Here is a 23,525-nt window from a genome sequence, read left to right on the forward strand (position 1 = left end):
AAGGGCAGCAGGTGACATTAACTCCTAACAGGCTGGACAGAGGCAGCAAAGGCCTGGGCAGGCACACAGGACTGCTTGGGGAAATATCCTGACTTCCCAGCTGGACTCCTAAGGCATGCTTTTCACGGTAACAGTACAGGACAGACAGCTAACCATCATTTTGTCAGATGTGTGGTCTGAACATCTGGAAGAGGTCCCTGGGGTCCCAAAGCTGTGACCATGTGGCCTTCCTCGACCTAAATGCCTCAGGGCTAAGTCCTCTTCCCTCCTGATGTGCTGAGTCCCTTGTGTCAGAGGAACACATCGAGGAGCAGACAAGCCTGAAGCCCTTACCTATGCGCAGCATGAAGTTGTTGAAGGACTGGTTGTTGATGTTGGTGAGTGTGTCCTTCATGGCCAGAGCGAAGTCAGCCAGGTCAGCCAGGTGCTGCCAGCGCTCCCGGTCAGACTTTTCCTCCTGCGCCAAGGAGAGGCCGTGAGGGCAGCAGGAGCCAGCGTGGGCACCTTCCTCCCCTTCACGGTATTATTGAGGTGAGTTCCTATAGCTACGTGTTAAAGGCCTTATTCTCCACTTCCTCCCACAGACAAGTCCATGACCTCTGCCTCTGTGTGTCATTGACGCTTCACCTGGGTCCCTTTGGATCCAGGGCAAAGCCCGGGTGGTGGTGGGGAAGACACGTCCTGTCAAGTCACTTCCTGTCTGCCATGTAGCAGATCAGTCCTGCCTCATCACCACCTTGCCCGAACCTGGTCTTATAATTTTGAGACAGCTGTCCTCACTTTGATTCCTGAGCTAGATTATAAGCACTGGAAGGTCATGAACCATCTTAGATGCATTTCTTTAGCCTCATCCATAGAATGGAGACGGTAGCAACACTTACATAGTATAGGACAGTTGTAAGACAAAACAGAATGATAACAGTGTAGGAAGAGCTCTTGGGACCAGGGCCCCCACAGCTCCTCTCCTCCCCTGGAACGAGCTAGCTAAATGGCTAGGTCCACAGGTCTGATTCAACAAGAGGACAGGCCGACGCCAGCCGGTGAGCTCTGAAGACCCCTCTTCTAATAAAACTGCTTCCAATCTGGATGTCGTCATTGTTACATAATTGTGTGGATGGTTTCTACTCCCTGGTTCTTTCCAAAGTATAGAACACGAAGGGAGCATGGCCACAGTTGAAGCAGCTTACACCCGGGCTAAGCTGTGCAGCAATGGAGGGGTTGTGTGTCCTATTTCTCTGCTCATTAAACTTTGCCAATAAACCTGATTTTAAATTTGCATTGCATGGTGCTGGCGGTGCGTGTGTCCCTTTGGCACAACCGGTACCCGGAAACGTCAGCTACCCTCGTAACTTCCCGTTTCACACGTGCTGGGTGCGGGCCGCTGCTTTCTTGCCTTGGAGGCAGAGCCCCATCTCCTCCAGCCACAGAGGTGGTTAGCTACCTTGCTGGAGTTGGCGAAGCCATTGGTGTTGACATCCGGGGTGACTCCTGAAGCTGCCATATAGGTGCTGCCGATGGTTTTGATCTTGGTGATGACCCGGAACTTAGGATTGTCCAGGAGCTGAGGCCAGTATTAAAGAAGAAATGTCAGTCAATGGGGATAAATGAGCCAACTAAGTGACAGGTGTGCCTGTTTACAACGACCCCACAAGACAGCCCAGAGATGGTTTCCTGAAGTCTGATCGAGTCTGCCACTTATCAGCCATGTGATCTCAGGCAAACTTCCCGATGAGCCTCAGTTTCTAGGACCTTAACGTGGGACAAAACTGCCAGTCCCCTAGGGTGATTGAGCATATATGTAAAAGCATTTTCCTTGGTGTATGAGTTACCTAATTTTACTGGATCTGGATTTGAGGGTGGGGAGAATCCGAGGGGCCTCAGGATCTTGTTTTAGCCAGTCGTACCATGAATTTGCAGGCGATTTTCCAGGCTCCTGCCTGCCCACTCAGACCCACCAGGCTGCAGGAGCTCCTGCGTTAATGGGGAGGGGCTCAGCCAGAAAAATGGAGCAGCTAGGGTAACGACAGCTTCTGACTTCTGCAGCCTGTCCTGGGATGTGATCCAGAATGAGCTGGCTTAGGGGCAGGACGGGGACTCACAGAATCAAAATCTGAGATGATCTCGTTGAGGAAGCGCAAACACTCGATGCCACCATTATTGATGCTCTCCTCTGTGTAGAAGTCGGCGAAGTTGGGCAGGGAGGCAAACATGACTCCGATCTCATCGTAAGACTGGCTGTACAGCTCCTAAAAAGAGGCAGGCCTGAGTGCTCAAGGAAATGCTGACGGAACGGTGTGCCACAGAAATGACGATCTCCCGTGATTGGTGTACTCAGCTTTTTGGATACCTCCCAGGTTATCCCAACTTTGAGCTGTAAGGAGGTAGACTGTCACGACTTCGAACAAGAGTTTTTCTGGTCTCTGGAACAGCCCTAGCTTTGAGCAAGTGGGTGGGATGGAATTGGGAAGTGAGACAGAAGAACCCTTCTACGTGAGGGGATGGCAGCTGGCAGGGGAGCTCTAGCCAAGGCCTCGGCGGAAACGGGGCCTTCCGGGGATGTGTGGCCCACAGGTTGGAGCGCTCTCTACCGAGCGCCTGTGAATTTCCCTCTTGCTTACGATGCAGCTGCAGCTTGGGCGCAGCCCTGCCTGGAACGGTGCCAGCTCCTGAGAAGACCTTGGGCCCAGAGGGGCTCCCTGGCAGAAAGCCAGACGACACACAGCCTTACGGCTGCGAGCTATCGCACGGGGCCACCCCTCACCTCATCTCTTTTCTTGGACCCCAGGAAATGGCGTGCCACGTGCTCAGGCAACATGTTGGTGACCAAGGCCTCATTCCAGCGCCGCATCTCGTAGACGCGTTCCTTCTGGTCATGGACCTCAATCTTCCACAAGAACAGTGTCCGTGCCAATTTTTCCACCTGTGGACAGGCACAGGCAAGGTGTGTGCTTCAGCTGACCATTTGACGGAAAGATGAAGCGGGAATTTGGATGCAGGGGTTCCACGTGGGAAAACCAGAAGGAAGGTGGCTAAATGACAAGAGAAAAGCCCCGGAGAGACCCACCTACTCACAAAGGCCACCCTGCAGCTGTAGTGAGGATTCCAGCCTCACTGTGGTTATGCAGAGCTCCCAGAGGCCTTCTGGAGATGCGGGGCCTTCTGGGACCTAATTCTAGCTACAGGTCCGTCTTGGCCTGGGGGACGTGGGCAGCAATGGAGATCTAGCCCAGCGGGGCGTCCCCATTTCCAGCAGGCTCCATTAGGCCAAGAAGTGCCTCGGGAAGGCTGTACTTTCCCTCGCCAGCCACCGGGGGGCACCTGGGCTAACATGGAGCTACTTCACTCTCTCCCTCTCTGCTTATTTTTTTTCCTTTTAACCAAACAAAACTTCATCAGCTTCTTTCCCTTTCTCTTCTGGCTCCATGCGTGTCAGTGACCCCTAGAACCAGGGTGAGTGAAAATCCAGGAGCCCTTAGCCTAAGAAACAGACTTTCTCCAAGCTCTTATGCCTCCACTGTATGCTTCCTTCAGCATGTTGGAGGAAGTCAGAGGAAAGAGGTAACGAACTGTTCTCCTTGTATTACAAGGGAGGAAACCAGAAAAAGGAGGGGGTGATGGTTTGGCCAGGGCCACATGCCAAGTTGGGTAAGGGAAACCAGCACTCCTGAGGAGCCGGGGTTCTTAGATCCTGAGACTGCTTTTTTAAGAAACCCTGACGGATTGTGCACAAAGACGGGAGAGGAGGGTGTGTGGGCACTCACGTGGCGCGAGAAGTAGTAAAAGCTCAGCATCATGATGAAGATCATCACTGTCATGGAGTACTTAGAAGGCACCAGGGGCAGCCTGTGGGACAGACAGTAATTCATCCACCCCTGCTGCCATCTTGGAAGGCAGCTTCACTCCCTCCAACTGGACTGTGCCCTTCCCGTCACCCTGGGCTCCAGAAACTTCTCCCGGCTCCTTAAGCACCTTTCATATCAAGCCTGGACTCACAGGTAAATCTTAATCACTGGGCTCCTAATAGGCAGCCCTGCGGGGCAGCTCCTGGAATCCACACCAGGGCCACTCCCTCGGTGTTTTAGTAAACACTGCAACTGATTGATAACAGAAGTAGGTGCAACCATGGAAGCCTCTGGAGAAAGGCGAGATGAGCATCAGAGTGATGGAACTAAGGCACCGTTTTATCATGCTGCTTTATAACTTCACATTTTTGTACGGCGCTAACAGTTTTCATTACCACATAGTAGCCTACTGCATGAGTAGGTCACAATTTGTATACCCATTTGCTGTTGATGGGATCTGGGTTGGCTTCACCTAATTTGGACGTGTGTGTGTGTGTGTGTGTGTGTGTGTGTGTGTGTAGCTATGATGAACACGACCGGACGTTTCTGCCCTGGGACGTACAGATGTGCATGGGTTTCTGTAAGGAATGTACGGAACAGCAGAATTGCCGGGTCATAGGTCTATTTGCAACCTCACTAAGTAACTCCAAATGGTTTTCTAAAACGGTTGTAGCAATTTATACTCCCATCAGGAGCGTGTGTGTGACCATCGTACTGGATATTACCAGACTTCTTAACTCTTGAGAAACGGGTAGGTGTGTAGTGGTATTTCGTCCTGGTCCTAATTTTCATTTCCTTGATTACGTGAGTGCCTTTCATTTATTAGTGGCCATTTAGATTTCTTCTTTTGTGAAGGGTCTATTCAGTTCTTCTACCCTAATTCTGTTAGGTTTTTTTTTTTTTAACTTACTTAAAAGTCTAGTCAAGGCACTGAATCATAAAATTCTAAAACTTTAGCGCTAGAAGGGACCCTGGAGAACTTCTAGTCCACTATCCTCTTCAAGTTGTGAAACGGACTCGAACGATGGCCTGCCTGCGGCCCGAGAGGACTCCTGCAGCTGGGGAAGAATCCATGCCTTCTAGATCAAGTGCGGCGCTCTTTCCCTCCTCATCAAACGCAGCTATCACATCCATTTGGCCGTCTGTTGCCTCTCCCCTCACCTGAGCCCGGCCTCCACCCGACCCCCTACACCACACTGCCGCTGCTCTCCCGGCTCGCTCTCTGACCTGGATAGGCCGTACCCGGGTCATTCCACCTCTGCTCCGGCCCTCCTACCCCTCCTACAGAAACACATACTGCTCTAATAAATCTCCCACATCGTGTGCCTTTGAAGGGGTGAGATCATGGCCTTCTCTTGTCTCTAGAAGAAAGGGAGACTAAATGCAGACCGAACGGGGAAAGCAGTTGCCCTTACCTGTCAGTGCCGTTGAGCCCGGGGGTGGAAAGTACCTGCATCTTCTCTAAGGCGACCACAGGAAAGCTGTTGGACAGATAATCGCACACTCAGGCCCCACCTGAGTACAAGAGGCTGATGCCCAGAAGCTGAACACGGAGGCGGCCGCGATCTTCCACTCATCGAGAATGGAAAGGATCTCAGAGGCGTATCTGTGAGAAGCCACGAACCCCGATTCCCAGCCAAGCCTCGAAGGAGCCCAAGGCCCATGACCCTGAAGTGGAGACTTGGGCGGCGGGGGGAGGAAGGAGACAAAACAGACCCCTAAAGAGGCCTCATCTTACTCATGTTCCTGGAAACGTTTGCGGTCATATTCGTCAAAGATGGGGCGCCAGGCGTAGATGTTGATGACGGCCACAGCACCCGTGACAAGCAGCATGAGTGTGAGCTTCACCATGTGGCTGACCTGCACCAGCATGATGGTGGCGATGAGGGACAGCACGGCGACATAGCTGTAATACTTGGGGTTCTCTACGCAGCCATCCTCTGCCTCCGTCCCTGCGGTGCTGTTGACGGGGCCTGTGTGGTACTGCAGGCAGCTAAGCTGGAGGGCAGGCCCGGGGTGGCAGGGGGAGAACACAGGGTACAGGGGGACAGCAGACACTGGTCAGAGAGGGCTGTGCACGGCAGTGTCCTTTCAGCTGCCACTTCCCACAGCTCCCTCAGAAACACTGACAGATGGGAAAACTTACCAAGGAATGACACAAAGGCCACTAGTTCCTACTAAGAGCTTAACCGTCTCTCATTTGACGTCTATGAAAATTCCAGTATTTTTGCTATTGCCACCTTTGTATAGAAAACTCAGAGAGGCTGGACTTGCACAAAACAGCACAATGAGCAAGTGGTAAAGCCAGAGCCAGGAGTCCAGTATTTCAGTTTCAAATACAAATGCTCTTGCCCACACCACACTGTTGCTTGAGGGGGAGGGGGGCTCCCCCACAGCGTCACCGCGACGGCAGCCAGTCTCCGCGCAAACACTTCCGTTTCTCAAGTCCTGCTGCCGAGCACATGGAGTCAAGGGAAAGTGCACCCATAAACTGAATCCAACCCACTTTCTGTAACTTGCAACCGCTGGTGCTCATCTGCCTTTGGGGAAGTTCTCAGCACGTGAAGTTTTCCTACACCTCCCTGGTCTTGCACCCCTCCGTTGGCAACGGGCTCTCCCGCTGTCCATGACCCGGCACCAGGCTCCAGGCGGGTTCAGACACACTAGGGGCCTGGGGCTTCTCTTCCCTGCGCTCGCGCATCGTGCGACCAGGGGCGTGTGAGGTTCTGGAGCTCCCAGCTTCTCATTCTAGTTGGACTTTGGCTCAGTTGGCCCTAGGGATTTTTCACCTCTACTACCACCAGATTCAGTCTCCATGGTGAGGTTTTGTTTTTTTTGTTTTTTTTTTTTCCTGTGCTTCAATTTTTAAAGAAAATAAAGCAAGTGCTATAAGATTTATTTGGAAAATGTAGGACTTTTTAAGAGTGTATATAATACTGCCAAAATTGTCGGGAGCCGTGACGAATGACAAGAAAGTCAATGACCGCTCCAAGCTGCCAATGCTCAGCAAATGACTCGCGGCTCTGAGTCAATAGATCGGGGTTTCCAACTGCTGTCCCCTCTCCCCAGGAAAGCATCTGGCTGCCCCCGTGGGACCTGCTGCTTCTCTGTGAATTGAGGAGAGCAGAGAAGAGGATTTGTCTGCCCCAAGCCATTTGGGCTCTAGGAAGGTCTGGCAACGTTCAAATGGACGAAGGCCAAACAGGAGAGCTCCTTTAGCGGAATGGGCTTACCTGCCCCCTAGATACCCCTTAGATGCCTGGCTTTCACCGTACTGTAGGGAACACTTCAGATATGCCGAACGCATACAAGTACTGTGCCCCTTGAGCAGCGAGATAGGGAGTTTCTTCACAGGGTTGGGGTTTAGACCTGCTCAGCCCTTTACTCTGCCACTTACTGGCCGTGTGACCTAAAACAAGTGAATTAACCTCTCTGAGCCTTGAGGCTGTAGGCAATGGTACCAACACCTCTTGGGACTGTTAGATTAAATGAGTCAACATCCAACACAGGATCTGGAGCATGGTGTCGGGCTCCTGCACTCTGGGAGAGCACGGAGCTGGGGGCAACAGGTCAGTCTCAGGTTTCCGGGGTAGAAGACGCCCTCCATTTGGCCAAGATAATCTGTTTAGGAAACTCAGCCATGTCTAGTTGGGAGGACCGGTTGACAAACTGCTCATGCTGGCCAATACAGAAGCCTTTCTCCACTGAGAGAGGGGGTGTCCCTTCTACAGCGACAGCTGGAGCTCACCATGTCCACAACGTTTGCCATAACCAGAATGAAGATGGCTAACATGGCCCAGGTGTTTCTGGCCCAGCGGGTCCGGTCGATCCAAGTCGAGAAGGCCACGAGCTTCTTAGGAAAGGCCTAGAAGAATGGAATTTCAGGGGCCATGAGCCTTTGACAGTCTTCTCTCCTGTAAATACGGCTGCTAATGACCCTTTGCCTGTGAGTCAACCAAAAACTGACCGGCAGACCTGAGGAGGTGGTGCAGGAACCCGATGCTCTGTATCAGTCCCACTGGAGGGGTCTGTGATACAGCGGGGCCTCCAGATACCAAAGCCCCTTCTGGAGCAGACACGGAGACCAGCCCAGGAGGCTGTGGGCAGTGCCAGCAGCAGCAGCAGCCCGCTCCGTAAGTCCAAGCGGCAAGGCCACGTCAGGGAACAATGTTCGGGGCCGGCCATCTTTGCCTGGCTGCTCCTGCCTTTCCTGGGTCGGTGTGCCCTAAGTCCTGCAAATGACCCGGCAAGTCACCTGCCAGACCCCCTTCCCTAAAACACTGTTTTTCTCTGGTCATTCTGATCCCAGACTCTGCATGGGACCCCGGTGCTTACAGGAGAACGTCTCAGTCCCTTTGTCTGGCTTTCGCTGCACGTCACAATCGGGACCAACCCCCTTCCGGCGGGGCCTCCGCTGCTTTTCTACGCAGGTCCCCGTTTATCCGGACTCTGGCTTACACACCCCTGCTTGCTCAGCTGGAGCGAATGAATGACCGGTATGGGACAAATGAATGAATAGATAAATGCCTGCACCATCCTAATAAAGGCAGCGTATCTGTCAGGATCTGACGGGATGCAGAACTCCGTCGATGCCACCTGCACTTGCAGAAGGTTTCAGAGTCAAAGGGGAAGCGGCTCTTACCCGGGGAAAGATGGCGGCCAGTGAGCAGACCGTCAGGATCAGAAGGAGAACCTCCCCGACCACAAAGGTCATGTAATTTGTCATCAGCCTGTGAAGGGGAGACGACAATGAGAGAGGGGAGCAGATGGGTCAGTGAGATCAGGTGAAGGGCCAGGAGAGAAGAGGAGGAGGGAGAGGGCAGGCCCTTCCACGCCGGCACCTGAAACGTTCACGGAGCCCTGCCTCCTGTTGTGGAGACCGGACGGAGGCCCTGTGTGCAGGGCCCGGGCATGTGCAGCCCTCCCCAGCGGTAGTTGTTGCTGGGGCACAGATGCCCTGGGCAGGGCCCAGGAGAAACACGGGTTCTCAGGAATGAGCGCCCTCCCATGAAGGGAGAGCGGGGGACAGAGCCTCTCCCCTGCAGCTGAGGGCGGCAAGGCCCCCCCTCTGCCGACCGCACAGAGCTTCACAGCTGAGCAGGGACTTCCACACCCACCTTCTCAATTCTGAGAAACTCGGGGTCTCCAAATCCTCCCCGTACTCACACCCCCACCATTCGGTTCCCTAGGAACCTCTGTTGCCAAGCCGGCGCCTGGTTCTCGGATTCTCGGTCTCTACTGAAGTATCGCCCTGTCGGTGAGGCCGTTGCGCCCGGGGTCATACACAAACGCCGACACAACTAAACTCGCCACCAGCATTCCCCGCTCCCTTCTTCACCTGACTTTTATCCATGCCACCTGCCCCTGTCTGCATATGTGTTTTGATTATTCAACTGTTTATGTCTGCCTCCCTCTGCTAGAATGGAAGTTCCACGAGAGCGGGGCTGTTTGTACGCTGTCCTTGCTGCATATCCCTAGACCTCAGCGCCGGGCACAGAGCAGCCCGTAAATTCCTGTGCAGCGAATGAATGGATTTGATCCTTCCAACAGTCCTGGGAGTTAGGAGAGAGGGCATTATGATCTTCAAATTGTTATTACCATCATCATCTTTGGCTTTCCCGATGAGTAAACTGATACTCCGGGAACCTTAGAGACACGGCCATACAACAAATAGGCAACACAGCCGTGTCTAGAAACCTGCGACTAAGTCCGAGGCTCCTTACGGTGCCCCCAACTGCAACTGGGACAGGGCTCCGCCCGCCTCCTTCTGAGGGGGAACCCCGTGCAGGAGTGAGCTGCTGATGGGCCACGGGGAGGGGGACCTCTGACCTTTACTCGGGCCTCAACGGTTGGGGCAAGGACTCCAGAACATCCCCCGTGCCCCGGAGGACCTGCTGCTGTGTTGCAGAAATCCGTTTGTGCCCAGAGCTTAAAATCACCTGCTAAGATGAGGCAAGAATGGGAAGCCAGGTCAGCCTTGACAACTGAGGTTGAAGAGGGTCCCCATCTTCTGTCTTCTTATCCCAAGACCACTGAGGCCCACACAGCCAAGGCCTCCATCCTCCTGGGCCCCTCTCTACCCCTCGGCTTTCTCCATCCTGGTTTTAAGGCTAGTGCTATTCTGGAACCCGAGGTAGACAGAAGGAAGGGGGTCCAGGGCACAGTCCTAGCTACACCTGGGCCCGAGATCAGCTGGGGCTGTTCCACCGAGGCGAGGAAGAGACCAGGCTTTTGCCGCAGTGTCAGGCTCCAGATGATGCACTCACACCCTTTACACCTCTGGCCTAGGATGCTCATCACCTTTCCTCTTTCCTGGCCTATCGGCTCCCACCATGCCCTCCTCACCAGGGGTCGATGAGTATCTCGACCAGGGCCGTACAGAGCAGGACAACACAGGAGCAGCTAAAGGCGGCCCCACTCTGCTTTTCCTTCTCCACGGAGTAGCGGGTTTCCATCTCGGGGTCCATGAACCGCATGGAAAGGAGGAAGGTGTTTCTCTTCTTCACTCTGCGGTGGAAACGCGTCCCATGAAACACGGATGTCACATCTGCCTTGGCCTAACAGGAAGGGGCCCCGTTCAAGATGGCTAACTTCCTGAACCCCAAGTCAGGGCCTACAAGGTATATGCAGAGGATCCACTTACACCTGGGCGGACTCTCGCTCAAGCAGGGCCTCATTGAGTAGCTGGTTGAGCTCATGCTCGTCCTCAGAGGCGTCCACCACTCGATCAGCCAGGTCCTGAAGGCGCAGCCTCCGGCGCGGGTTGGGGAACGAGGGATTGTCCGCCTGCAAGGCAGTGCCCGAGGTGGGGGCGGGTGGGAGGAGTGGGGGCGGAGTTGGGGAAAGAGGGTGGTGCAGGGGTGGGGGGACAAAAGGGATCACACTCAGGAGGACTAACTAAGCCCTTCTAGAAACCACTTTACAGGAAGTCTTCCCTATGCCCCCACACAGCTCCATCTTGCTTGGGTCTGGACCCAAAGCCACAGTCCTTCCTGGTTTCCCAGGACCGTGGCTCTGCAGTGACCAGCCACTAACGGCAGCATGTGGGGCAGCAGCCACTGGCCCCGAGGAGGACACCCGGGAATGTGAGACCGCTGCTGGGGCAGCGCAGTCCCAGCACATCCTGCTACGAGGACGGGGTCCCACACAGCCACGCAATCGGCGTCCCTGGGACGTGAATGACCCCCAACCCTAGGGCTTAAGGGAATGCACATCTGGTTCATTTGGGGGAAGGAAGGTCTGAGGGGGAAAGTGCTGGGAGAAGAAGGGACACCCTTGTCACTGGTGGGGTGGCGGGGCTGGGGGACTTCTACCATTTTAATTCGCACAGAGCAAAAGCATCAGCTCGGGGCGCCTGGGTGGCTCAGTCGGTTAAGTGTTCGACTTCGGCTCAGATCATGATCTCACGGTTCGTGAGTTCGAGCCCCGCGTCGGGCTCTGTGCTGACAGCTCAGAGCCTGGAGCCCATTTCAGATTCTGTGTCTCCCCCATTCATGCTCTGACTCTCCCCCATTCATGCTCTGACTCTCTCGGTCTCAAAAATAAATAAACATTAAAAAAAAAAAAAAAAAGCATCAGCTCCAAAAGTATGACCCCAGACTGTGATTACACGGCCATCAGCCCAAATGGTAACTGAGACCGGGCCCGTTAGTGCTGTCTGTGCCGGTCCAGATGTATCTGGAAGCCAGAACCAAGACAGCCAAGCTTGGGCGTGCCACTGGTTGCCAATTTGATCCCATGTCACTCGTGTTGCCCAGCTCCAGCTTTCTCCTCTGTAAAATGACGAGGAGGGGCGCCTGGGTGGCGCAGTCGGTTGAGCGTCCGACCTCAGCCAGGTCACGATCTCGCGGTCTGTGAGTTCGAGCCCCGCGTCAGGCTTTGGGCTGACGGCTCGGAGCCTGGAGCCTGTTTCCGATTCTGTGTCTCCCTCTCTCTCTGCCCCTCCCCCGTTCATGCTCTGTCTCTCTCTGTCTCAAAAAATAAATAAAACATTGAAAAAAAAATTTTTTTAAATGACGAGGAAGGTCTGTTCCAGCACCAAGAACCTCTGTCCCTGAAGCGCATGCTGGGGAGTGTGGCTAATCGTGAGGACAGGAAAATTACAAGCTGCTAAAAGGATGTGTGTTCTTGTCAACAAGTTATGTCGAGTCTACATTTCCACCTTCTATCAAGGAAATCACAATTGCTGAACGTCACGGTGATCCAGAAAACCTCCGTGAACTTTCAGCCCTGTCTCCCCTCTTGCTCTGCAGCTCCCTCATCTCAAGGCGCCGGGGCCGTTTGTCTGCCCCCCACCCGCCGCCGCCCGGCAGCGAGAATGGTGCGGCTCCCAGAAGGCTCACCTGAGCGAGGCAGAGACCCCCGTCTCCCAGGACCTGCCTTTATCACTGAGTGGGCCCAGGAAGCTCTTTAGTAACCGACAGGTCCTGGACGCTGTCCCAAGATGGGCCCTGTCCTCAGGGCGGAAAGCATGGTAATTCCTCCAGAAACCCCTGCCATCTGTTCATGGGACTTGTGGAACACAGAGGTGGGCCCACCCTGAAGTCTCACTTCCAGAACAGTCTTGGTTGAATCCTACAGAATTCTCCACGGATGTCCTCGCTGCCCTCAAAGCCACAGGATTCTGGGACAGGAGGGCTAGACAAGGCCTCTGAGGTGAGCACCTCTTTGGACTTGCCCCCCTCCACCCCAGGAAGAGACAGCAGAACCAGGGTAGGAGGTGACACCCAAGGTGGCACCAGTAAAAAGGAGAAGAGCCCACTGCCCCCCGCCCCGCACCCACCTGGGCATCCTGCTCCTCGGGCTCCTCCGACGTGGAGCCGCTGGTGTGGATGCTTCCGTTGGGCTCCTTGGTCTCAATGAGGGCGGGAGAGCTGGGCTTTGAGGAAGCTGGCGCTCCGTTCAGCAGGGCCTGCGGTAGAAAGACGTGGCTGTCGGGGCACTGGCCCCAGCCGCCCACCGGCCCCAGCAGACCTGGCTGGTCCACGCACTATCGGTCTGGAATCTTCCCACTGGAGTTCGGAAGCTCTAATTTCTAAAGAAGTTACCGTTTGACTCCTCCTCTAGAACATTAATTTTAAAATGCTGTACTTTTCTGGTATCTTTTTCCACGAGTAAAATTATTCAAAGCAGAGAAAGACCCTATTGTTCCAACTCCTATTTCTGAAACAGTCGCTTGACACAGTGATTCACAGAGGTCTTTTTTTTGGTGTAGAGACCGTCAGATGCCTTCCGAAAGCCTGAATAAATTCCACAAGCCCATGTCCCCAGTGATTAAGTACTCTTCCTTGACAGAGTAAGTTAAACGCTGAAACACAGGGCAGCAGTGTTACTGAGTCCCTGCTCTGTGACAGGAACTGCTCTAACTCCTGGGGATACATACAGAACATCCTGACCAGGACAGCTCACGTTCTACTGAGGAAAGGCAGACAACAGGGAAGCAAGTAAGTAAAATTAGAGCACGTAAGAAGAGGGTACGTGCTCTGGAGAAAGATAAAGCAGGAAAGGGGCACAGGATCGCAGGGGAGCGGGGCAGTGGAGAGGAGGTCAGCGAAGGCCTGAAGGAGCGAATCACCTGGCTCTGGGGGGACAGAGGCCCTGGGAAGAGGGAGAAGCTGGTGCAAAGGCCCGGCAACGGGCCTGAGCAGCTGCCGGGAGGTCAGAGCCGCTGCCGGGACAGTGAGTGAAGGCAGAGCAGGGCGGCGAGGGCCTGGCCATGCCGGGCCTTCCTGGCCTCCGCAGGGCTCGGGCTTTCCCTCCGGGTGAGATGGAGACCAACACAAGTGACAGGACTTCACCCGACACCTCAGCAGGAACACTGCCTGCCATGGGGACGGGGCCCCGGGGCCAGGTCAGCGGCCCAGCCCCTGGTGGCCCAGACGGGGGTGGCTGTGAGGGGGTGTGGGGGGGTCAGAGCTCTCTTTCGCAGGAGGGGTCAACAGAGCGCGCTTGTGGACGGCAAAGAGAGGGCTCGAGCACGTGTTCACAGTTTTTGGTCTGAACTGTTGGAAGAATGAACTTGTCGCTGACGGAGGCGGGAGGGCGGAGGGACCGGCAGGCACTGGGCCTCGGACCTGGGGACCGAGCTCCCCCGTGTCTGTGCAGATGGACACTTACAGGGGCCACGGGGTGATTGCAGGCAACAGCCGGGGCCGAGGGGGAAATCTGGGCATCCTGAGAGATGGCATGTGAGACAGAGAGAGCGGGCGGGCCTGACAACAAGCGCAGGGAGAGGTCTGTAAGCTTTTTAACACTCGGGAAGGACTCATCATGAGGACTTCCTGAACAGTTGTCGACCACACGAGCTACACGGGCCGTGATGAGTTCCGCGTGCCCCGGCGGCCGCCATGCCGCCTTGCAGAGAACACAGGAGGCGGGAGCTCCCGACCACAGCCGAACGTTCGAGTTCCCTGTGACACAGCGGCGCTGGCACACGACGGATGCCCCGCCGATGGCTGCCGGCCACCACGTGAGCCAGGGTTCACTTCTCTAATAAACAAAGAGCCCCTACAAAGCAGAGAGGGGACCGGGCCCTCAAAGGCCACCTAAAGCACAGAAGAAAACACCTAGCTGACAACCTAGCTGTCAACCTAGCTGACAACCACGGTAAGCGTCCAGCCTTACTAATGCTTACAGAAATGAGGTTACAACAGTGGCCTATCACGGTTCTGTCTTTCAAATGAACAAACCTAAAAGTGAGTAAAGAGCTGGGCAGTGAGGGTGCCCTCCGGGGGTGGGAGGCAGGCGGTGATGAGCGGGGGTAAAAGCTTTCCATGTGCAGAAACCTTAACTCAGCCTTTCTACTTCGAGAAATTGATATTTTCAGGAAGGGGCAGTAAGAAACTGTTAACAGGGCGTCTGGGTGGCTTATTTGGTTAACCCTCTGACTCTTTGAGCTCGGCTCAGGTCACAATCCCACAGTTCATGAGTTCAAGCCCCGTATGAGGCTCTGCGCTGGGGGCGTGGAGCCTGCTTGGGATTCTGACTCTCCTTCTCTCTGCCCCTCCCCGACATGTGCGCACACGCTCTCTCTCTCTCTCTCTCTCAAGATAAACTTTAAAATAATTTTTTGGGAGAAAAACTGTTAAAATTCAACTTTACAAAAGTACTGAAAACCTCACTGGCCACAAAATGTCACTGAGAGAAGTACTGAAAAGAGAACACCATTCACGTTTCCACGGGAACCAGTGCCGGCTGTCTTGTGTGATGGTGCACTTAAGAAGAAGAGGTTGGTTCTCTCGACCCGCAGTGCCTGTGCTCCGTCCTGTTCAGGCCGCGGCCTCGGCATGGGCCGTTTCCTGCTGGCTCACAGCTTCAGAGCTGATGTTTTAAGCCATGCAACCACAGACTCAACTTTTCTCTCATTTGCAAGTGGAAGAATGGCTCAAGCGCAACGGCTCCATGGAGACGGGCTCTGCCCAGGCTCCCTGGGCCTCCCTTCCCTCATCTGCACTCTCAGAGGGGTTCAGGTGCTGAGGAAAACCCCTGAGCCAAATGACATGCCATGCAAGGGTGATCGGAAGAAGCGAAATAAAATACAAGATCAGAACACAGCGGAATGAGTGCTATCCCAAGGACGTGTTGACTGCTTTGTGACTTCAAGGTGGCCCCCCCGGTAAAACCAAATTTGTGGGTAAGTTTTGAAAGGAGTAACATTGCTCAGTTTCTTAAAAATTTTGTATGCCAGGAATTACAAATCTCCTACCGCTTTACAAAAGTAGCTGATTGCTTAAATTACTGTCGATTACTGTCTGGTAGAACAGCTTTGAAGAGACATTTTCAATGCGTTCCAGTGAGTATGTTACAGTTCCCCAAGGAGCACTCTTAAAAATATGAATGAACTTGTTAATTCTGTGGCAAGGTCAAGTCTTGGTTCCTAATTTTCTGAAAAACAGCTTCCTACTTTTCTGAGTTCCTTGGAGCATTTAATTGTAGCTCAGACTTCACATGCAGCCCAAAATACCTTGAAGTGTCCTTTGCTTTAACACGGGCACCTCGTGGGACTTTAAATTACTCAGGAGTGAGGCGGTGCCCACATGTGCAGGCCTCCCAGTGCTGAGTCCGTGTGAACACCTTCACACGGGGGCGCCCACATTCTGGGTTACGGGGTGGCTGGCAGGTCGGGGGCAGGGCCCTGCTCTGCCACCTACCAGATCTGCAACTTACGCAAAGTTCTGGGTCTCAGTTTCCTCCTCTGTAAAGTGGGTATGACGACAGCCCCCTTCTCCCAGGGCTGTCTTGAGGATTAAGTGAAATTACGGAGAAACGGAAGTACTCACGAAACAGTGGTTGCAATTCGTTTTAAATGGATGAATCTTCTGTTTGTGTTTGATTTGCTAGTCATCACATACACGTGGGGGAGGGGGGAAGGCATCTAGTTTTCTTTCCAGACTTTACAGGGGTCACGTCTTCAGCCACAGAAACCTCACCGGACCAGCTCAAGCCCTGCTTTAGCCATCATGAGACACAGCCTCGGCCATGGGATGGTCTCCACGTGCCAGCTCTGGGAGCACCAAACCCCCCAACTGTCAAATTCCCACGACTGGTGGGGTTTTTAAGTGCAAAGCTTCGAGGAGTAAAACGCCTTCCAGGCTCAGCAGAGGATGACAGACGGCCCAATTTCTGCGGCAGCCACTGGTGGCTTCTAGCCAGACAGCCTGTCAGGAGGCTGGTGGGGGCAGCTGCTGAGGGCACCGGGTCTGACAAGATGCAGGAAATCAGCAGAGAGGCCAGGGCAGGACGGCCTCACTGCTTCCATCCGGTTCTTTTCTCATTTCCCGCCCCGCAAAGTTCCCAGCCCGGTTCTCCTCCGTGACCGAGCCAACCTCAGTGCCTGCCCCTGGCATCCTCACCCACTCCGCGAACTCGCTCCCTGGGTGCCCACGTCTCTCCCGTGATTCTGACTGCCTCCTCCACGCAGGGAGCCTTTCCCTAGCCAGCTGCTCTCCCGAGTGCCACGTACACCTCTCCGGGTGCCTGTCCTCTGCTGTACCACTCACCGTCAGCCTGCCGGGAGCCATGTGCACTACTCCCCCCGGAGCCCACTTTCCCCCTGCGAGGGTGCCCCCCACGGCCCTGCCCGCTCTTCCCCAGGCCCTGCTTCTCGAACCCTGCCTTTCCACGTCCCGTGCGAGGCGGGCAGGGGACTCACCGGGCCGTCGAGGCCGTGCTGGGCGGCTGTTTTCTTCACCTCTGGCTTGGACGCGATGATGAGGTAGGTCTCGATGCCCTTCTCGTCCAGGTACTCACAGCGGCTGCCCCCGTCGCCCGGCTCCACATCGAACTCGCCCTTTAGGCAGTCCATGGTGCTCTGGGAGATGTGCACACGCCTGGACGGCAGCAAGAGGCCCGGGACCGTCAGCAGAGGGTCGGGCCACCCAGAAGCCCAAGGCTGCCGGGGAGGCGGGGACACACGTGCCACCAGAGCCCCAGCCGGGGCGCCCCGGTGCTAACTGGCTGTGAGGGCCGTGTGGCCCCTGCCCCTCTGGGCCTCAGTGCCACATCCGCGAAACGGGAAGGAAACACCCTCAGGCTGCCCGCAGCACCGGGCCAGGTGAGGAGCGTAGAAGGCCGCTCTGAACTCGGTGGTGATCCTACCGCTATGCACCTCACATGGCTCCCACCCGCCATCAGGGGGTTGTTACCCGTTTCTGGGGAGTCACCACTGAGGGACAGAACCCTGACTGCCCCGGAGGGCCGCTCCCTGACCCAGGCGGGGAGGGTTCCTCTGCGTCCTCGGCCCGTCCACCCTGACTGGCTGCTGGTATAAAGGAGCTCGAGCCAGGTGTGCACCACGTCAGAACCTGTTCCTTGGGTTTGGCGCCCTGCAGGGAGCCTTGGAGGCAGCTACGTCTGTGCCGGCATCTGCGGCCCCACAAGGAGAGGACGGGGACGAGGACACACGGCTGCAGAGGCCCAGGCAGGAGGCAGCTGGGCCCGGGGCAAGCAGGCAGGCGCCCTGAGGAAGAACACTGCTCCTGGGTGTCTCCCGGCTGAGTCCCAGCCCCGACGGATGGATGGTCCCCTCCCTCAGCACCCACGCCCACCCACCGGGAAGGAGATGCTCGCTCACCCGGGGATGCCACCGGCCTCCATCTTGTTGGCCACAGTGACGTCAGTGGACCACACGTCATACTGCCAGCGCTTCTGGCCCAGGACGCCCCCCAGCACTGTGCCTGTGTGCACCCCCACACGCATGTCCACCCCAGTCTTCGTCTTCTCCCGCACGTACCTGCCAGGCACACACGGAAAGGAGGAGGGTCGGGCATGGCCGTGGCAAGGTGGCCGGCCCTCTGTGCCCTGCGGGAAGAGTCCTGCACTGGCTTTCTCCCACTCCAGGCCGAGGGGGCCGCTGGGCACTCCGCAGCTCTCTGCCTGCACTTCAGCTAAGTGACCTGTGGCTAGGGGTCCAGCAGGTCGGCCCCGGGCCCAGGCTCGCGTCGCGAGTTAGCGTGATGGGGGTGCAGGCAGGAAGCCACAGAATAATGGCCGCTACCTCCCCGCGTCCACCTGTACCAGGCGCCTGCGCGCAACAGGGAAAGCTGCCCCGAGGTGAGGGAAGTGGAGGTGAATGATCCTGAACTACCCACCCCCCACATGTTCCCAGCACAGCATTTGTGTCTAGGCCAATGTCAGAGAAGCTCTAATCCAGAAGATGGTAACAATGCAAAACCGCCCTCTGGTGGCAAGGTGTCCCTTCCCCACCCCAACCACCCAGCCTCCATCCTGGTGGTGGGGTGGGAAACCTCAGCAAGGAGCCCCCTTCCCTCCTGGTGCCTGATCCCAGCCAGGGCCTGCCTGCTGGGGCCTCTAAGCCACCTGCAATGTGACAGCGACAGGGGAGGGCGAGGGGGGAGAGGGCAGCGTCCTCCCAGTGGCGGAGGCAGGAGCCCTGGCTGGGAGCCCAGAGCAGAGGCCGGGGCCCTGTCCCACCTCTGCTGCCCCACGTCGCTGCCACACTCGGACTTTCCGACCTGAGACGGGCCTGGAGGCTCACAGTGAGAAAACACGGAAAGAAGGGACGGGGAGCCTGGGGGGACTCCAAACCAGCGTGAGGAGGTGTGACAGCCTTTACCACGACTGCCACTTCTCTAGAAAACAACAGTGGATGCAGGCTGGGCCCCTCAGAGGCCACGGAAGGCTTTCGGCCCCTCAGCTGGCAAGAAGGCGAGCCACGTCCCCCCTTCCCAGAGCCGGGGGCTGAGCCGCCTGCCGACGAACACGGCACCCACGTCCCGTGAGGGCCTGGGGTGCGCCGAGCCCCCACGGTGGACCACGGAAGGTCCGCCTCTCCCGCGGTCCAGAGCCCCTCCCCCCAGAGGCCCCACTCACGAGATGGCCTCCACCATGGCGAGCCCCATAAGGATGGAGCAGACGGCGTGGTCCTCCCGGTAGTCGGGCAGGCCGCAGATGCAGTAGTAACAGTCGCCCAGGATCTTAATCCGCAGCTGGTGGTATTTCTGAAAGAACAGGGTGTGCGGTGTGGCTCTGAGTCCCTCGCGGGCACGGAGGGCGGGCAGGGGGCAGAGCAGGCACCCGTGAGAGGCGACCGTGGGAGCCCCGAGGGTGGCCCCCCGGCGCGCCGGAGGCCGAGCGGGGGCCGGGTACTCACGGCCGCCAGCTTGTCAAAGCGGGCGAAGAGCTCGTTGAGCAGCTTCACGAGCTCCTGGGCACTGCAGGCGGAAGACAGCTGGGTGAAGCCCACGATGTCCGCAAAGAGGATGCTGGGAGAGCAGGGAGGGCGCCACCGTGAGGCCCCGGGCAGCGTGCCTGGCCCCACCACCAGCTCCTGCCCCAGGACCACAGCAGAGGGGTCCCTGCTCGACCCCAAAGCGGCAAGCCCCTGGCACTCCCAGGGCGAATGCAGGGCTCTGACGTTTAGTTTATCCTCGTGGGCCTCTCCTCTCCGGGCCTCCTTCCCCCATGCTGCCTGTTCCTGCCCCGTGATGAAGTCACCCGTCTTGGTAGGAACACAGCTGTTAGCCCCTAGCCGGCCCAGAATGGCTGGGTGACCTCACAGACGTCACCCCGGCACTCTGGGTGACGTCTGTGCGATGATGGGGACTGACTACATGGCCCAGACGGCTCATTCTCGGCATTGGTCTGCAAGACTGCTCCCACGGGGGCCGAGGCTCACACTGAAGGCGTGGCCTAGCTTCTAGTCCTGGGGGAAGACTCTCGAATCCCACAGTGCTTGGCTGACCCCACAAAGCCCAGCCCCTGTTCCGCTCTTGGAGCCCAGGCCCACGGGCCGGCGCACCTGACATTCTCGTGGCGATACATGTACATGGTGTTGAACTGCTGCTGGTCCTTTTGGCTCTCGTCCTTCTTCATGTCCTTTAGCATCTCGTCAGCCACATGCTTGGGCAGGATGGAAAGCATAAGGTTCTCCTGGGAGGAGGAGGAGAGGGTTGGTGGAGAAGCAGGGTCTGTCTGGTCTGCACCCTTCCACGGGCAGGTTTGGATACTTCCGGGAAGAAACACCCCGATGCCGGTGACACACATCAGCCAGGAACCAGCTGACCTTCCACGGGGCCTTACAGGGGCCTCCCCCATGCTGGGAGGCAGCCGGAGGCCCAGGGCAACAGGCTCAGGGCTGTGATGGCACACCTTAAAAGCCCTCACGGGAGTCAGAAATCCATGAAGAAACCCAAGCTTGGTTCTGTACCTCCAGAGTGTCCTCAATGCCACAGGAAAGGTGGCAGTTCCTACGTGGACCCGTTCTCTCCCGCACCAGGAGGGTCTGGGTCACCCACCCCACCTTGCACAGAGCGATCACCCGAGAATTCTGACTGAACATGACTGAAGACCGACTAGGTGCCAGGCGGCATGCTATAACGTGCCGATGCCACAAAACGAGCGAGTCGCTGCCCTCAGAGGGCTGAGGGTCTCATGGGGATGGGTAAGCAGGCCCAGCGCAGTGCATTACGGTCAATGCCCAGACAGGAGAGGGACAGTGGGCAGTAACAAAGAAGGGTGGGTGTCAGAGTCTGCCGGGGGTGTTGGGGGCAATCAGGGACACTTCCTAGAAGTGAGGCTAGCCGACTGACATGCTGGGAACATCTCGTCAGAGGGAGCTGCTCACACCAGGCACAGAGACCTGGGACATGAAGTTCAGGGACCTGCAGTGGTTTCCATGGGGGCGGGAACAGGGAACCGCGGCCCCACGGCTAGGTTTGGAGGGGGGGGTCCACACTGCCACCTGCGGGCCAAACCTGGCTGCCGCTGTTCGCACAGATAGTGTCTCGTGGGGGCCCCCAGCCAAGCTCGTCTGTTTACATGTCACCTCTGGCTGCCCCCTCGCTCCAACAGAGTCGAGTTGCTGTGACAGAGAAGACGTGGCCTGCAAAACCGAAAGGGGTTTCTGGCGCTTTCTAGAAAACATCTGCCGACCCCTGGTTCGCATACTGAAGGGCCTTGTGTGCCAGGCAAGGAACGGGGAGCTCCTTCCTGAAAGCTGTGGGGTAGGCCCAGTGCCCAGGGCTGTGACACAGGAGGGCGGGCCAGGTGACCAGTTAGCAGTCATCTGGGTAAAGTGGGGCTTGGCGACGGCTTGAATCAAGCAGGCGGGACAGGCCTGTGGCTTGGGCCTCTGGGTGGAAGGTGCCGGTCTCTTTAAGTGAGGAATAGAGAAGGAGAGAGAGGTGAGGGGAAAACCAGGGCAGATTTGGGACGCGTGGCAGGCAGACACTGAGCTGGCTCATGGGTTGAGCCTGCAGCCCCGCAGCACGGCTCAGGCTGAGCAACAGGGACAGGGGACAGGAGACAGCCCCCGGGAGTGGGTGCAAGGGGGTGAAGCCAGAGCCAGAAGCCCAGGCAGGGTGCTGTGCCAGGAACCCTGCGCCCCAAGATGGGAGGCAGGTGACGATGGGGAGAACCTGAGGTTCGCAGGATGGAGGCCGGGAAGCAGGGCTACGGCGAGGCTGAGCGGAGGCCTGCAGGGCACAGCAGCGAGAGAAGTGGGGAGGGGGGAGGGGAGAAGACCGAGGCAAGACTGGGAGCAGAGGCACGGCAGGGTCTGACCCCAGCGGCGGAGTGCTTCTGAGGGAGCCACGCCGCACAGGGCAGCGGACAGGGAGAAGGAAGGCGGGCAGGCGTGGGAGGGCCAGGCGTGCTGTGTGTCGAGTGCCGGCTGCCGGAGCCACCTGGGGGCTACGCCACGAGCTGCTGCCTGGCCTGCCCAGGGGTTACTGGACCCCAGAGGAACACAGGCTTGGCAGGGACACCAGCCGGGTGGGTACAGGGCTGGGGGACCTCGTCTCCCACCAGGGCCCTGGGCAGGGTGAGGGCCCCAGGCACAGGGGTGCGCCAGGCAGGGTGAGGGCACTGGGCTCCTGTTCTCCCTTGTGTTCAGCGGGCCCTGAGGCCAGAGAACCCAGCTCTACCTGTACTTTAAACACACCTTCTCTGAGGTAGGAGAACCAAGGCGGGGAGGTTCTGCTCCTCTCCTCCGGGTGGGGCAGCCCAAGAGGCTCCCCAGGGTCTGGGCAGAGGGCTGGGGCCTCACCTCCTCCGGGAGAAGTCAGCTTTGCTGCAGGGACAGCCCCTGCCCTTCTGCTCCCGGACAGTCTGAGACCAGAGCCCCCGCCCGCTCACCCATCGCACCACAGGAAGGTCCCTCTCACTTATCCCGGTTTTCGTGGGGGAGAATCGGTCCTCTTGCGGAAGTCACACCGTCGTAAGCAAGCGAGGCCCCCTCGGCCCGGCGGGCCTGGCACTTACAGTGACCCCCGTTATTCTTCCATTTCCACAGCTGTCTCCAGCACTGCTAAAACCCTCACGAGCAGCAGCGTTGCAGGGGAATGAGAAGCCGAAATAACCCGTGTTATGACCTCCATCTGAGCCCAGGAAGGAGCAACGGGGTCTCCTGGACGCTGCACCCCGGCACACCCATCTGCCCTGCCGGTGTGTGGCGAGGGGGCTTCTGAAACCAAACTAAACCCAGGCACCTTGGAGAAAGCGCTCAGCTGGGGAAGAACAGGAGCCTATGGGAGGATTTTTGAGAAAAGCCAGAGAGACCCGGGGCCCTGCGGGCTCTCAGGGCAGCCTGGGGGGAAGAGGCAGGCTGGGAGGTGGCAGCGAGCCTGGGGCTGGAATCCGGGGTCGTAGTCCCCGCCCGAGTGTGAGGCGCGCTGGTCTGTGCCAGGCCGGCAGGGACAGGAGGGCGTGGCGGTTAAGAGCCCGACGGCCCAGCTCCCTCAGTTCCCTATATTGCCACCGACTCACTGTGTGACACCAGGCTGCCGCTAACTCCCCTGTGCCTTGGTTTCCTCGTTGGGAAAGCAGGACGAAGTGACCCTGACCCGAAGGCACTGAGAACGGTGCCTGCACACGGCAAGTGCTCAATGTATTACAGCTCTTCTATCACCTGAGGTGAAGTGTTACTGAGGGTGTGGGGTCGGCAGGTATCTCAGGAAGATGAGGCCTAAACCTCCTTTGGGCTTTGAAGTTGGCCACAGGTTTATAGCTTAAGAGTCCCAGTGGGGTGTTCAAGGTGAGCAGAAAGTCCTCAGCGTCACTTGGCCAGGAGTAGGAGCTCTGTCTGGTCAGGCACAATGACGAAGGAGATGCAAACAAGGGTCCCAGCTTCCATGTGTGTCTTAGCCTTTCTCTCCCTCCTTCCCCACCTCCTCTCCCCACACCCACACCCCACCAGAGGTGCCTGCAGGCGCTCACTAGGGGGAG

General features: G+C 57.1%; 1 protein-coding gene across 4 annotated transcripts in view; it reads right to left on the reverse strand.

Annotated features, from left to right (window-relative positions):
- Positions 1 to 23,525, reverse strand: part of ADCY3 (adenylate cyclase 3) — a 91,751-nt gene that overhangs the window by 2,003 nt on the left and 66,223 nt on the right. For 2 of the 4 annotated variants that reach the window (XM_040496208.1, XM_040496207.1), the window contains exons 4-20: positions 20,101 to 20,231; positions 19,453 to 19,564; positions 19,173 to 19,300; positions 17,914 to 18,072; positions 16,993 to 17,170; positions 12,625 to 12,753; positions 10,486 to 10,628; positions 10,188 to 10,349; positions 8,485 to 8,572; positions 7,591 to 7,707; positions 5,581 to 5,702; positions 5,258 to 5,323; positions 3,762 to 3,843; positions 2,762 to 2,920; positions 2,100 to 2,246; positions 1,442 to 1,561; positions 334 to 457 (exon numbers count right to left, since the gene is read on the reverse strand). In XM_040496208.1, the coding sequence (XP_040352142.1) occupies positions 334 to 457; positions 1,442 to 1,561; positions 2,100 to 2,246; positions 2,762 to 2,920; positions 3,762 to 3,843; positions 5,258 to 5,323; positions 5,581 to 5,702; positions 7,591 to 7,707; positions 8,485 to 8,572; positions 10,188 to 10,349; positions 10,486 to 10,628; positions 12,625 to 12,753; positions 16,993 to 17,170; positions 17,914 to 18,072; positions 19,173 to 19,300; positions 19,453 to 19,564; positions 20,101 to 20,231 (2,167 nt within the window). Of the gene's footprint in view, positions 1 to 333; positions 458 to 1,441; positions 1,562 to 2,099; positions 2,247 to 2,761; positions 2,921 to 3,761; positions 3,844 to 5,257; positions 5,324 to 5,580; positions 5,841 to 7,590; positions 7,708 to 8,484; positions 8,573 to 10,187; positions 10,350 to 10,485; positions 10,629 to 12,624; positions 12,754 to 16,992; positions 17,171 to 17,913; positions 18,073 to 19,172; positions 19,301 to 19,452; positions 19,565 to 20,100; positions 20,232 to 23,525 lie in introns of all 4 variants that reach the window. The other 2 variants (XM_040496206.1, XM_040496205.1) reach the window with 1 other exon arrangement.

This window comes from Herpailurus yagouaroundi, unplaced genomic scaffold (genome assembly GCF_014898765.1).
Source record: "Herpailurus yagouaroundi ecotype Mexico unplaced genomic scaffold, PumYag 188, whole genome shotgun sequence".
Taxonomy (NCBI): Eukaryota; Metazoa; Chordata; class Mammalia; order Carnivora; family Felidae; genus Herpailurus; species Herpailurus yagouaroundi.